Source organism: Doryrhamphus excisus, linkage group LG22 (assembly GCF_037039965.1).
Source record: "Doryrhamphus excisus strain RoL-2023G ecotype Guam linkage group LG22, RoL_Dexc_Guam_v1.1, whole genome shotgun sequence".
In the NCBI taxonomy this organism is placed as follows: domain Eukaryota; kingdom Metazoa; phylum Chordata; class Actinopteri; order Syngnathiformes; family Syngnathidae; genus Doryrhamphus; species Doryrhamphus excisus.
Window position 1 is genome coordinate 8,809,270 of NC_136378.1, and position 15,937 is coordinate 8,825,206.

The following is a 15,937-nucleotide window of genomic DNA, read 5'->3' on the forward strand; positions in this document are numbered from 1 at the left end:
CTGAAATCAGCCAATAATAACAGTAGAACCAATCAAATGTTCACTCAGATTTGTGTTATAAAGTGTGTGTCTTTGTACAAACCGCGTAAAGTGTGACATTTAAGTCGGGCACTGTGACCAAACATGGAACGATGACGTGCGTGGAATAGCGTGTGATAAAAATGGTCTCCAGGTTATTGCTGTTCCTCCTGAGGAAGGGTTCTTCAGGGTCTGGATGCCGATAGAAACAGCAGGCGATTAATAAGTAACCCTACATAGCAGCTGGCGTAATCGCAGCCATTACAGACAGACAAATATTTCAGAGACTCATAATGACCCCAAAGAGCAAACCGTAGGGGAGGTTTATTGATATTACTACAAAATGCATCATTTCACAGTATCCCGAAATTTTGACTTTGTTGCCAACACCTTGATTTTCTTCTTTTTGTGACTCGCTGCTAATGTGGTGGTAATGTTGTGTCACCCATTTACACCGCAGCTGTTATCACCGTAAAAGCTCATATTGCCGCAGCATGCGTGCACACCGGCGGCCTTATCTCTCACGCTTTTCACGCCAGTGCCATCAGCTTCTGTGCGCCAGCCACGGATGATGCATGACTGCAAAGGACTGCAAAGGACTCTTTTTTTTTGTGTTTCTTTTTCACAGTTGAACGAGGCTCCAAGGCCACACAAATAATACACAACTCACAGGCAATCACAGCTGATATTAGGCTGCAATGTGGAAAAAAGAGTGATGTGCAGAATTTAAGTGAGTGTGGGTAAATAGTGTGCAGAGCAGACAGGTTAAAGGGCCACCATCTGGTTGGTTAAGTGCGTCCACATGTGGCCATCCCTCCTAACCAGCATCACGCTGGCTTCTAATTGATGGTCGCAACTTCATCTGCTTCTGATCAGCCCCCATGCTTGGATGTTTGGAAGCTGTTTTGGCACCTTGTCAGGCAGAATAATCAGCCTGGGAGAGGACTTCCTTCTTCTTCCACATGCAGAAACAGCATGTTCCATAGATGGCCCCTGATGTCAATACAATTCCAATGAATGTATGGAATGTAATTATCCGATCCGGATAATGTCAACATCGGTTTTCTGCAACACAAACTCATAGCTGATGTTTATATGACACTTACATGTTGTTTCTGAGTGACCGTATTGTTTTCAGTGCTGTTTATGTACATCAACACTGCACTAGAGCTGCACGGCGGATGAGTGGTTGGTGCGCAGACCTCACAGCTAGGAGACCCGAGTTCAATCCCACCCTCGGCTGTCTCTGTGTGGTGCATGTTCTCCCCGTGCATGCGTGGCTTTTCTCCGGGTACTCCGGTTTCCTCCCACATTCCAAAAACATGCTAGGTTAATTGGCGAAAGTGAGTGTGAATGGTTGTTTGTCTATATGTGCCCTATGATTGGCTGGCGACCAGTCCAGGGTGTACCCCGCCTCTCGCCCAAAGACAGCTGGGATAGGATCCAGCAACCCCGCGACCCTCGTGAGGAAAAAGCGGTCGAAAATGAATGAATGGCTAATTTCCACTGATTAGATCACTAAAGATGACTATAGGGGTGTTATGTCATGTCTAGATTCTCTAATTCCAAAGATTTTCTATTTATAAAGAAGTAATCCTACTTAACAGAAATTCACATCCATGGTCAGATCTCATACTTTGGTACGTGGTACATTATTAAAAAAAACTAAACAAACAAAAAAAACCTTAAACTGTATTATGGAAAGCAGGAAGTGAACAAATGTAACAGTTACTAATTGTAAAAGTACCAGATGGAGGGGTAGGATTTAATAAGCTTTGCTTCTTCCTACTCCTTTTGGACATGTGGAACTGTGAACTGATTATGGGATGTGGTGCCTGAAGGGTGTAATATGGTGTACCCCGCCTCTTGCCCAAAAACAACTGGGATAGGCTCCAGCACTCCCGCGACCCTTGTGAGGATAAATGATAGAAAGCAAGCAAAGTAGCATGGCCAATATTAATGAGGGCTTTCGAAACCGCAGTGTCACCATTCAAGGAACTCGCCATATTTGACACGTTGGGAGTAAGATTGATTATGAAACAAGCTAATGCACTCTAATTTTATGTGCGACTCTGTCAAACCAAGAGGAGCATAACTCATTTTTCAGTCGTTATCATATCAGATATTTTTTGACAGTCAGCGATTCCATTAAATTTACCTTGGGTGAAAATGCATTTATAGAAAGCAGTTATTTCATATCTAGTTATTCACAAAATAGGAAACAATCTTTCCAATGAATAAAAAAAATATGAATGGAGCACCGCGACGTTACATTTATCAATGATGCTGAATCTCTAATTTCCGAAACGTTAATCCAGATCGTATCTGGGGATTTACTGAGGCAGATAATAATAATATAATATCATCCAACAGGAGAAATACTAACCACCGTAGACAGATTCAGTTCTCTGCCTGTAACATTTTCGAACACAATAAGTGCAGAAAAAGCAACTTTTCAAATGTTTTCTTCAGTTGGGACTGTATGGTGACTAATTGACACTCCTTTCCGCACAAAATAGTACCAACTATGCAAACTAAACTGCCTTTCATTAGTCGCAATAAGAAAAAACAATACTGGAGATGCAGCAACTGTGGCATCTAATATTGCATCCTCCAGTGCTAAGAACAAGTGTGATACTGTGCAGTGAAAAGGAGACATAATTGGCTGTTGCATCTGCATGTTTGTGTGTGTGCTGACTCACCCCTGACAAAGACATAAATGCTAACAGCCGTGGTTCCGTCGATGATGGCCTTCACATCCTTGTAGTAGCAGAGATAGCGGCCCGTATCTTGGGCATGAGACCAGTGCAGTATCAGCCTCTTGCAATACGGCCTCCCACGTTGACCGGGACACTCGCTGACCACGACCGCCCTCTCTCTGGGAGCCCTGGTGAGGGGCGATTGGGCCTGACGCTCACTTAGCTCCTGTCCCACTAGAGACTGGTCAGGCCAGGCCCAATTGAGAGTATGTTGCCCTCTGAGAGGAGAACAAGGAGATGTTATATTCATGTTGACTCCAAGCAGAAAATCATTTCAGCTGTTGAGGTTTTAAACTTATAAGAGTCAAAAATGATTGCGTGTGCGGGTGAATGCCTGAAGGGTGTAATTGAAATTTCCTCTGAGCATCGATCCACACATCCCTGTTTGCTTTGTGGCTTAAATTGAGTTACATGTGCACATTTAAACCTGGAGGCATCATATGGGTGACATCTCCGCCTACACATGTCCACATCTGATGACAGTTTCAAATGATGATGACGGGAAATAACTATAAAAAAGTATTCTTTGGGCTATTTTCCAGTCACTGTGATGGCTCAATTTCGGAGTAAAAAATATGATTGTAAAGAATGTTCCAAGACGATGACGAGGGGTGCAAGCTTTACTTGCTTACATACAGTAAAGTCTCGTTATATCGATATCGGTTATAATGAATTACTACTTATTACGATACTATTTTCATTTCCCGGCAAATTTCTAGTCTTTTATGATATAATTAGTTCCGTTAGTATGATATCCGGTTATTATGATAATCCGGTTACTACGATGCCCTTTTCATCTCCCGCCAGCCAATTTGGTCTGCTTATATCGATACAAAAGCAGCTTAAATCAATCTTTGCTTAAGGATTTCAATACCAAAAAAGAACACGTCGAAAAATAAAGTTGACTGGAAGCAGCCGTTCGCCGTGTTTTTTTTTGGTATTGAAATCCTTAAGCAAAGATTGATTTAAGCTGCATTATTGCCCACTTTTAATGCAGTTCGGCGCAGGATCGGATATATGGATAGTCCGGTTATATCGGTATTTTTTCCGACTCCCGAGAATATCGATATAACGAGACTTTACTGTATTATGTAAGCCCAAGAACTTTTTTTGGGAGCAGAAATATCTTTATGTTGATGCAAGACTTCGGACATACCATGACAATCAATCCTTTATTGTATCTCAGGATATAACAAAAAAAACAGTCATGCACACATATACAATACCTGCATGTGATAGTGAGTGTTTGGTGAACCGGGATCACTAGGTCATCTCTGGAACTATCCAGAATGGGTGGAGTCATAGAAAAGCTGATGACTAGACCTGTGGAAGAAAACAAGAAACCTCCATTAGATTTGTGTCACATTTGGGATCAACCAGTTTAAATGGCATTGCGGGGATGCTGCCAAATGTCAGACACACTTCAGGAGTTTGTAAGCTGATCCGACAGCAGCCCAGATGCCAAGTTGTTCATTACATTTACCAGCTATGAGGAAAAGCTGTGGATAATGATTTCCGGGCCAGACAGACAAACTGTGGACCACTCAAGAGGTTCATTGTTGTTTTTAATTGTGAATTGTTGTCAATGAGAATTGGTATTGGCACTTGCGCCCCAAATCAGCCCTCGGAAGCTACGTATATACAGTAAAGTCTCGTTATATCGATATCGGTTATAACGAATTACTACTTATTACGATACTATTTTAATTTCCCGGCAAATTTCTAGTCTTTTATGATATAATTAGTTCCGTTAGTACGATACACGGTTATTATGATAATGCGGTTACTACGATGCCCTTTTCATCTCCCGCCAGCCAATTTGGTCTGCTTATATCGATACAAAAGCAGCTTAAATCAACCTTTGCTTAAGGATTTCAATACCAAAAAAGAACACGGCGAACGGCTGGACATTGTTCTATACTATAGAACAATGTCGAGTGCATTATTGCCCACTTTTAATGCAGTTCGGCGCAGGATCGGATATATGGATAGTCCGGTTATATCGGTATTTTTTCCGACTCCCGAGAATATCGATATAACGAGACTTTACTGTATTGGAATACTGATATTTTTACATCAAGTTATACAAAAAACTGCCATCTTTTGGGAATCTGACACTGACATTTGTGGATGCATAGAGCTCCACTACCAAACCAGCAGAGTAAGAACAGAAACGACAGAACAATACACATCTCAAATACCAGAAAACTCTCCAAGGACGCCAGAAAAAGTCGCTTTTGAGAAAATGTGTCCAACATGATTTGGAATGTCACCAGATTCAGCGCCAAAGTTGCCAAGTTGGCAACACTGGTTGCTGTGTGTGTGTGTGTTTAATCCCGCCCCTTCGATGCTCGGTGTGGCGATGTTTTCACACATCTTTACCAATGAAAGTAAGAAAAACACCCTTGACTCCTGTAACCTTTGAGATTCCTCCTCCCATTTATTAATTGTATCTGTATGTATTACCATCCTTCATGGAAATCATTCTACCACAACCGTATTCAACTTGCAGTGGTACATAGTACATTCATCCAATGTATGTACTACACAAATAAGAGTGACTTGTCTGCCCTTGGTGATACTAAATGTAGCATTACTTGTGTACTGCAGTATTTTTTTTTTTACGAAGACATGGCAAATTAGAACTTCATGTTTGCATTTCTTTGTCCATTTCTTTTTCTTGCAATGGCTTGACTTGAAATTTCTCATGCAAATTAATTGAAAGCACCATCGGTTTAGATGCTTTTGCATGGGGTACAGGCTAATCAAGTACTAGCTAGCTGCCCATAAGTCATAGTACTCAGTCGGTTGGCAGTGAAGCCTCGCCCCAGTTGAAGTATTACAAGATCTTGTTCAAGAGAGTGAGATCGACAAGCGAATCGATGCAGCGTATTCAGTAATATGATCACTGTGCTATGCAGCGTCAGCTGAGCCAGAAGGAGAAGCTCTTGATTTAGCGGTCAATCTACGTTCCTACCCGCACCTCCGCTCCAAGGCTTTAGGTTGTGACCGAAAGCGCAAGATCACAAATACATGCGGCTGAAATGGTGTCTGGCCCTCATAGATACGGTAGAGAGGAGTGAAGGGATTATGTCTCACAGCTGAATGCATCGGTGTTCCCTTTGGTGGAAGTGGAAGAGGTGGTAGAGACAAGAGAGTAGTACATACATGCAATGTCAAGTCAGCCCAAGGCACTGTCACCAATCAAGAGCATAGTCATATTCCCTCTTAGTGAAGCGGTACATGCTGTTCCCTGTCGTGGCAGAAGGTTTGATCCCATCTCTGCACAGCTTGTACACAAGAGAAAGCACAAAATGTGAATTTTAGTCCCAGTCCACCACTGCGGAGGTCTGTGTTCTATTCATTACTACTGTAGTTCAGCTTTTCAAGTGTTGTCTTTCATGCCACAACAGCACCATTTAGAAAACAAACACAACACATGAAAAGCTTCATGTAGGAAGTAGTGTAGGACCGTGAATCAGTCCCAGCAGGGAATTCCTCCCGTTCTTTCACAGATCCTAAACTCTCCTCATGAGGACAAGGCCAGTTTCCCTAACGTATTGTGTGGGCGCTGATGTGAACTTGTCCCGTCAGCTTTGGGTTCCCACACTGAAAGTCAAAGAGTAAACTGAGTAAAAAAAAAACGCACTGTTGCCAAAATCACAATAAACATGGAGATCGACTCAGCTGTAAACAAAACCCTGGTAAATTCTGCCAACATACCAACCTCTGGTCACATTGAAGACACCAGTTTAACTTAAAACTCTGTGTTTGCACACCAAGCAGCGTATATAAACTCAACATAAAGTTTTCATAGTTTCTGTCCACTACATCGTGCTTGTGCACAACACTGCACAGAAGTCTATGATACTGCTAATGTTGTTCAGCACTTGTATAAACCTGTATCGTTTATGCTAACATTCTCATACCTGACATGATTAAGAATAGATTGCAATAAATAGGCATCCCCCACACTTAATTGCATGTCAGAGTCGTATTGCTAAGTGGAATGAACCTGCTGTCATGTTGTCGTGTCAATAAAATAGTGCGAAGCAGATAACTGCGGTTGCAGTCTATTTATGTCGGTGGGTCGGCTTAGATCTGTCAAGTATGAAATGCCAGTGAAAATGTTGTACAGTGTGTTTGAATGTATGTAGGGATATGACTTCAAATACAGTCACATCATAATTACAGGAAGGCAATTGTATTTTTTAGAAGTTTCTGAAATTGGGATCCAAGATCCAGTTTTCTCCAAGTACTCCAAGTATTTGTCTATATGTGCCCTGCAGTTGGCTGGCGACCAGTCTAAGTTGTACCCTACCTATCGCCTGAAGTAATGAGGGTAAGCAGCATAGAAAATGGATGGATGGACTCAAGAGTTGACTTGAAACTTCATTTGGAAAAAAGACATGAGACTCACTTTGAAAGCTGTGAAAACACTTGGAGTAACTCAAAATATTTCATTCTTTGAAAGACAAAGAAATCTACTCCAGGCAAAGGAATTACAGTAAAGTCTCGTTATATCGATATCGGTTATATCGAAGTACTGCTTATTACGATACTATTTTCATTTCCCGGCAAATTTCTAGTCTTTTATGATATACGTAATTAGTTCCGTTAGTATGATACCCGGTTATTATGATAATCCGGTTACTACAATGCTCTTTTCATCTCCCGCCAGCCAATTTGGTCTGCTTATATCGATACAAAAGCAGCTTAAATCAATCTTTGCTTAAGGATTTCAATACCAAAAAAGAACACGGCGAACGGCTGCTTCCAGTCAACTTTATTTTTCACACTTCCACCACCAGAGCGCAGCACACACACCGATTCCCGCACTTCCTGGTTCACAGGTCATGCTCAACCCGCCCCACATAGCTGGCCAAACACATGCCTGCAACAGAAGAACCATTCGACATTGTTCTATACTATAGAACAATGTTGAGTGCATTATTGCCCACTTTTAATGCAGTTCGGCTCAGGATCGGATATATCGACAGTCCGGTTATATCGATATTTTTTCCGACTCCCGACAATATCGATATAACGAGACTTTACTGTATGTCACATCCCCCAAAAACTGGGAGCACAAGAGAACCATGGGAAGTAAGAAGCGTTACATGTGGCCACACAACGACTCAACATGTAGCAACAATTAACTGTGAAGCTGGAGACTAAATACACAGAAAAAAGACAACTGGGGAGGGCGAGGAAGGAGGTGGATAGCAGTGACACAAGGGGGTGAAACAACACAAGTCCAGACCATAGTAATGAGAGACAGACACAGCATGAAACACAAACGGAAAGTTTATAAAATTTATACCACAAAAAGTCCATACACATATACTGTACACTTGGATTACCAAACTTTCTGTTTTCAACCAGTATCAAAGACAACATCACCAACTATGCACATTACGCTACGTTACAAAGTTACACAAATGTCAACCATACAAAACATGACGACTTTATAGTGGCAGCCACTTCTTCATGTTTGTAGTTCTTTTTAAACTAAGCCAGAGGGACCACCGGTGACTACATCCAAGTCAAGAGTCCCAAAATGCGAACCAATAACATGCAAAGCCAAGACGAAGAAAGGTCATCAAGTGACAATGTTTTACGGGATGCGGACATTGGTTATAAGACACCCAAACGCAACTGCACCTGGTGTATTGAGGCCGTGGTTGAGCGTATTCGAGACCAGTCCTACCCTCCTTATCCTGATCATGTGCTGTGCTACACCAAGACATCTGAGAACCATGTAAACCACGTAAGACTAGGTCTAATGAGAGAACATGGGATCAAGCTAAGACCCGCCATGTGTGGATTTTTCAAAGTCGGGATTCGTTATCTCGCTCGCTTTGTGTCTGGAGAAGAAGAGTTAAAATGGACCCACAGGATTTAAAAGCTAGCTTTGCACTTTAAAACAAAAAGCCCCAGACCGTTAGAAATGTCAAGTCCCTGTTAAGTTTCCTTAGGATGCTATCGCTACATTGTCCGAGACTTTTCCCGTGTGGCCACATCATTATTTGAACTGTTACAAAGACCAGACACAGAAGGAATTACTAGTCAAAACAAGACAGTCAAAGTCAAAGGTAGACATAGGAAAGTGGACAAAAGACAGGTACCACAAACAACACCTATCAAATGGAAATACGAACACGAGGGTGGTCGATACACTTACAAACATTCTGGCAAATCTCCCTGTACTTGCTATCCCAAACTTTGACCTACCATTCATTGTCTACACTGACACATCTAATGAAGAGCGTAGTGTTATATCTGCAGCAGATTACCCGTCTTATTGGATTTCAGTCTTGATTTTCTCAACACAAGCTGAGAAAATTTTCCATCTTCAACTCAGGCAAACATGAGTCTCGGCATTAAAGTGGGCTGTATGCGACAAGTTGTGCACCCATGAATAATTGTAGCCATGCACACAACACAAATGATATTTCACAGCAGTATGTGCACAGTATGCAAAGTCAAGGTATTTCATTTCAAGAATGAGAAACACGATCTGTGGGGGCAACATGATAATAACATCCACAACATTACTGCTGGGAACATGCACACATACAGTATTAGATCATAACCCCCCCTCAACATGCCATCATTTCCATGATGGATGCTTCCCCTCTGCAATCAGTGGCGAGGTCATCCACTGACAGACAGGATGCAAATTGTGAGTCTTTAAAATGCCATGACTGACTCGCATGCTGTCAGATGCATGACATCAAGACTTACAACTCAAACATGCAAGTCTTCCATATGTACGGTATTGACAGTGTCAACTTCCAGTGTGACTTTGAGGTTAATGAGAGCAAACAGACATCACACGTCATCTTTAGTGGCGGTGTTGTAACTGCTGATGGATGCTGCGATATCATCTTTTATGTCAGTCGGGCTTAACATGGGAGCATCCGCCCCTGAATGTGGCACTCAGACTCTTCAAATTGGTGTAATGTGGGGCTGGAAAGTCACTAAATAGAATAGAATATGAAAATGATGATAAGCTGTGAAATATGACGTAAAACACACAATGTATGAATGGATGTAAAATAACACAAGGTCAAAGTACATTATATACATTTTGTCGTGATAATTGACCATTTTTACACAGTGACCTTAATCAAGCTTGTTCTGTTTTCACTTATGGTTGCCAATATGGAGCTCGTTTTGTTCCCCTGTGAATCGCATTTACTGTGTCTCCTGCATTTGCTTCATTTACAAAAACTGTTCTGATTTAATTTTCCATATTTACTAAATGTGCAAATGAAATACCTGTAGTGCAATTAAACATTGCCTCACCACTTTCATAAAAATGTAATAATTTCAGCTGTGTGATGAGGCAGCATGAGGAGTAACATGATGACACTCAATCACAATAAAAAAAAAAAAAAAGATTTGTTTTATTGCTTTAGAGCTCATTAAAACATTTAAGGATCTATAAATTACATTTTAATTAACAAGTACTTTGAAAGCCATAAAGATGATGAAAGTTTAATAGTCAGCATCCGGTTCAGATAGTAAATCTGATGATATTGTTTGTCTGTTTATGACCTTCTAAATATATTTTTAACACCATTAGAGCCCCCAAGGCATGAAATAGCACCCCTATAGTCACTTAAAAAATCGTATTAACCAATATAGTAGACATAATGTGTGGAGAACAGAAAGTGACATTTGGGGGTTCAGAATTTAGTTTTAACTTGGAGTGGATTACGGCCGCAATGGTATTAGAATTTTGTGAAATTGCTTAATTTGTGCAAAAATATGTCAACTACTGATTCTTACACACCGACTAATAAGGAGAATAGCATTACTAAAATTGCTATGACAACACTGATCACCTACTCTAGCGGTCTATAATGCACTTATTCCACTGCAAAGATTATATATGTCTGATCACCTCTGTTCTACTTCCAGACATCCATCTTACTGGATTTTCCTCTTTATCTACTGGAAGGACAGCAGTGACAAGCACCTTCCAGCTCACCCTTTCAAGATGAAGTGAGTACTGCAAGTGCGTCCCCTATAAAAGTTCTATGTATTTGAGTGTCCGATTAGCAAAAAGGTCACAAAGTCATTGTGTATAATAAATGTTGTAATATTGGCAACCTGCTGATAAACAGAAACTGACAGGTGCCATGAATGAACGGTCGGCAGAGCTTACACACTAATGTGAGAAGAGACACTCGAGGCACCTTCTGCCCTGTGTTCAATGACGAAATGTGCAATCAAACGATGTTCAAAGTGATTGGAATCATGCAGAATTTTTCTTTAACTTTTCATTGTGACAGATGCCCCTAAACATGCACCATTTGGCGATAAGGTGACCTTTTTTGGCTCAATCCGGTATGCCAAATGGAAATAACTTCACCTCCACGGTGACTTTAAAGTAAATTACGCTACAGTGGAAGTAATTATTCTTTACTGCTGCTTTAGCTTAAGCTCCAGAAAGGAGATCAGCTCAAGGACTGTAAGGACTGTCAGCCACATGCTGACAAACAGAAACCGGCAGGCGTTGTGATCCAACTCTGTGTGCACTCGGACAGTAGTAGCTTGCTGCGCTCACGGTAGCCTCACTTGAGTTTTTTTCCCTGTATTTGATCAGAAAGTAATCAATTTTTATTGACGAAAATGTAAAAAAAATTATCAGTTTTTTAATTAAAGCTTCACCTGCCTCTCTTGAGCACACAACACAGGACGAAACATCTGCCAATTAGTGATAAGGTGACCTTTTTTTCAGTGATTTAGTTAGCAAATAGCGATCCAGTATGCAAAATGTAACTTCATCTCCACGGTGGCTTTAAAGTAAATCACTACATTGGACAGTAATTATTCTTTATTGCTGCTGCAGCTTAAGCTTTAGAAAGGAGCTCAACCCAAGGACTTCAGCTGTACCCGCCAGTTTGTAGAAGCATAAAGAGAAGTTTCACATGTACATATTACATACTGTAAATCTATAAATGTACATGTAGTATGTAACCCACTGTACATACAGATTATGCAATTAGAGCACTATTGTATTTTTCATTCTAAACCCATCAACCGGCTTGAATGACACACACTAAATCACAATCAGGAGGATTATCTGGCCTATAAAGTGAATGATGCAAAGATAAGTATGCAATCGTTCACAATATTTAATACTCTGATCATTGCTTTTCAAGAAAAAAAAAAAAGCGCAGTGAGTGTTTCCTAACAAAATGCAGGCGTTGCTGCTGAGATGTGTAGCATCTGTGCTGTCGTGAAAAGCTATTCTCACTGTGGGACTTACGTGCGTGTAGCCTTCATCGGCTCGGCCAAGCAAATAAAAAAAAAATGTGAGTGGCCTAAAAAACTTTTCAGGCTGAAGTAAAAGAGAGGGAAGTGCGATGATAGTGGGTCTCAAAGGTTGGATTAGTACTACACGGTTTAAGCGACAAAATCGACAACTGAAATATGTTCCATTGTAACAGAGCGGCTATGCAGTTTATTATGAATCTGTTACAAAGAGTCGTCTATAACAGAACCGTACCCAAAACGGAATACATTTTTCCTATAGGAAATATTAAAAATCCACAAATTCTTTAAAACAGGGGGTCTCAAACACGCGGCCCGCGGGTCAAATGTGGCCCGCAGGACACTACTTTGAGGCCCCCGCCTTGATATGAAAGTTTAATGTTAGTATTTTCTTATTTTAACGTTAGAAAAAAACAAACAAATTAGTTTTGGACATTAACAACTGCCTGAAAAATATGCTGATGTACACGTTGTGGATTATTGCCTGCAGCTCAGATCCTGCATTAAAACTGCAAAAAAAAAAAAATAATAATTCATGGTGGCTTAATGGTCTTTGCATAGCATCTGCTTGTACTGTGTACCCTGCTGTGGTGCGATTCCTCTCTATTTTTTGCCTTTAAAAAGTCCAGTCCAAGTAAACACGCTTGTCCTCAAAGAAAGATGAATCCTAAAAATTGCCCCCATTATGTAGCTCTTCCCGATGGTGGAAGAGAAAGTCTATGCATTTTTAAAAACAACAGCACAAAAGCAGAGGTTTATAGCAGATAATAAGAGGATTATGAAAATGAACAATTCCGTGTATATGCATTACAACACTTTGTTTTTGCTCCCATTTCCCACCATTTGAAGTCGCTGGTTTAAGATTTTGGTGGAGTGTAACATTGTGTACAAAACAAAGACAGGCACAAAGTAAGTGAGTGCTTATGAAAATGACCACTGATGATGTGGAATAATAAAAATATCATAACAGATTCAATTTTGTAGAGCATTTTCAAGGCACCCAAAGTGCCATTATTCATTGATCCTCAGTCAAACACTGGTAGCGGTGAAGTATATCTGTAGCTACAGCTGCAACATGTTATGAATGTGAGTGTGAATGGTTGTTTGTCTATACTATGTGCCCTGTCATTGGCTGGTGACCAGTCCAGTGCGTACCCCGCCTCTACCCAAAGACAACTGGGATAGGTTCCAGCATACAACCGAGGACACTAGTGAGGGTAAGGGCATAGAAAATAGATGGCTCAATGGATGATTAGTGCAGTTTGTGCATTTGATAAAAGCTCAGCATTAATCTTTTCCCCATGCAGCATGGAGGAGTGTAGTGTGCAGAAGGTTAGGAATTCATGCACACCAATTTTTTCCTGCTGTTATGGCATAAATATTTGTCTAAATAAATATAACTATGAGCCACACGGTGGACAAGTGGTTAGCGCACAGGCCACACAGCAAGGCGATCCGATTCGATTCTGGGGGTGAATCTCTGTGTGGAGTTTGCATGTTCTCCCGGTGCTTGTGTTGCTTTTCTCCGGGTACTCCGGTTTCCTCCCACGTTCCAAAAACATGCTAGGTTAATTAGCGACTGCAAATTGGTATGAATAGGTATGAATGTGAGTGTGAATGGTTGTTTGTCTATATGTGCCCTGTGCTCAAAGACAGCTGGGATAGGCTCCAGCATGCCCACAACCCTTGTCATTATAAGCGGCAAAAAATGTATTAATATATAATATAAAAGTTATGCTTTTCACACAAAGCTGTTTTTCCTCCTTTTTTTGTTGAGAACTGATATTTTGCTTAAACCTACCTTTTTTCTACTGCTGAATACTAAAGAAGGGAAATATCACTTGAACACAACATTCTATGTCCCTTGAAAGATCAGTCCAGATCTTCTGATAAGGCCGGTTCTGGAGTAGATGTCGTGAATGGGTTAACACGACACACAGACAAACACAAAGCCCTGCGCATTTCATCATGTCTGACTGCACTGAACAATATCAGAAAAGTAGCTTCCAATAACATTAAATTAAAAGTCAATAAAAATGAATATAACTTCAACATTGGTTTGAGCCTGGAGTTTGTTTTCCAGAGAGCTCATTACATCGTTTGATGGGTATAGTGCCGGCTAGCGTGCAAGCATGAATTAACTGGACGTTATGCACCAGCTCAAACTCAACCCTGACATAATGTCGTTAAAGAGAAAAGAGACAGAGAAGGAATGCAGATGATATGGCTCATGTGACTGATAGTAAATCACCGTCTGACTACTATCAGGCAGTCAATAAGAAAGCTGCGTAGTGCGAAATGCCAACAAAACCAGGAGGGATGCTGTGGGACCGCAGGAATGGTGGTTCCACGTACCAGCAAATACAAATAGACGGTGTAGACTAGGGGTCTCAAACACGCGGCCCACGGTCCAAATGTGGCCCGCAGGACACTAGTTTGAGGCCCCCGCCTTGATATGAAAGTTTGATATAGATGCTGTATGGTATCATGTACCCAGAAAAAATTATTACGTTTGATTAATGTTCATGTTAAAGGTTAAATAACTGTTAATAGTTATCCTCCCTATTTGTGTGGAAGTGGTAAGTTTTTAGCTATTTAAGTTTAAAGGAAATAACTTGAAGGCTACCATTTAGGTCGCTAGGTCTCTAGTTTGCGAGTTAGCATGTGTCTCAAGACCCTGCAGTTGCGCAATATGTTGTAAATAAAAAGAGTATAAATGTGACTATAGTCGTGTTTTGTCATGTCTACAGGGCTCTAATAATGCTTTGTTCATTTTAATCTGAAAAAAATAATTTGTCTACACACCAACTATATGTGGTTTCTTAAGTTTTTATTATTTGCCGTTTTATTATTATTATTATATTTATTTATTACTGATTGATTGATTTTCTTTATTCTTGATTTATTTATTTTTCATCTTATTTTGTGCAGAAAAATAAAAATTAAGATATTTGAGAACAGTGGAATGTTTTATCAGAGCTTTTATTGTAGAAAATCAGAACCAAAGCACTGAAAAAGTTTGTATATTTTTCTGTTTTTAATAAAAGCGTTTTTGTTTTTTTTTTGTGGGAAAACCTGATGCGGCCCAGCCTTGCCCAGACCCTAGCTCCAGTGGCCCCCAGGTAAATTGAGTTTGAGACCCCTGGTGTAGACATTGTAAGAGTGAAGGAAAATACATTTCTGGGGATCACAATAGATGAAAATGACTTACAGCTACGCCCATATAAGGAATTTGTATACACCTATGTTAAGTTTAATTTCTATGGAATTATTTCTTCAGAATGTAATAAAATTGATACTGAATTATGAAGATTGTAACAAGAATAAGCATTTCTAGTTTGTTGAGCTCTCTTCCTGCTTCATGCTTGTGGTTAGGCTACAGTCAAAGAACATTGACCATGACCGTCAAACCTATAGGAGCACCTACTGACGATAAATAAATCACACATACACACATAGTATATCGAAGGGGGAAAAAAAGCTCTCACAAAGAACTCTATACCATAAGCCAGTTAAAATGTAAAGCTTCTTTTGACAGGCAGGCGAATACGAAGTGAGCGCCATCAAAGGTACACATAAAGAGAATCCTTCTCTTCATGGGAACGGCGGAAGGCACATTAAAGCTTGTGTCAAAAGCAGTGCCGAGTTTTTCATAGCGAGCAAATTTCCTGTTTTCTTTATCATAGTCACTCGTCTCTCACTTCCCTTTTTCATGGACAGTGAAGGAGATGTCGCGTTTCCTTGCTCTTCCGTAGTTTGATCCCTAAGCTGTCACACATAACAGGAACAGAAAAAAGTACTTCTCCGTAAACAAACGATTGCATGGTGGGAGTAATGAAGAGATTTTTCACATGTCATTGATGATTTAATAA

The 15,937-nt window shown here is 40.5% G+C and overlaps 1 protein-coding gene and 1 long non-coding RNA gene across 3 annotated transcripts in view; one reads left to right on the forward strand and one right to left on the reverse strand.

Annotated features, from left to right (window-relative positions):
- Nucleotides 1-15,937, forward strand: part of LOC131110272 (uncharacterized) — a 61,760-nt gene that overhangs the window by 35,174 nt on the left and 10,649 nt on the right. For both annotated transcript variants that reach the window (XR_009120865.2, XR_013625253.1), the window contains exon 3: nt 10,707-10,790. This is a non-coding gene — a long non-coding RNA (uncharacterized LOC131110272). The remainder of the gene's footprint in view (nt 1-10,706; nt 10,791-15,937) is intronic.
- flt4 (fms related receptor tyrosine kinase 4) overlaps nt 1-15,937 on the reverse strand; it is a 59,375-nt gene that overhangs the window by 35,164 nt on the left and 8,274 nt on the right. Inside the window, exons 2-4 of the mRNA XM_058063205.2 lie at nt 4,004-4,100; nt 2,721-2,995; nt 83-210 (exon numbers count right to left, since the gene is read on the reverse strand). Coding sequence (XP_057919188.2) covers nt 83-210; nt 2,721-2,995; nt 4,004-4,100 — 500 coding nt within the window. The remainder of the gene's footprint in view (nt 1-82; nt 211-2,720; nt 2,996-4,003; nt 4,101-15,937) is intronic.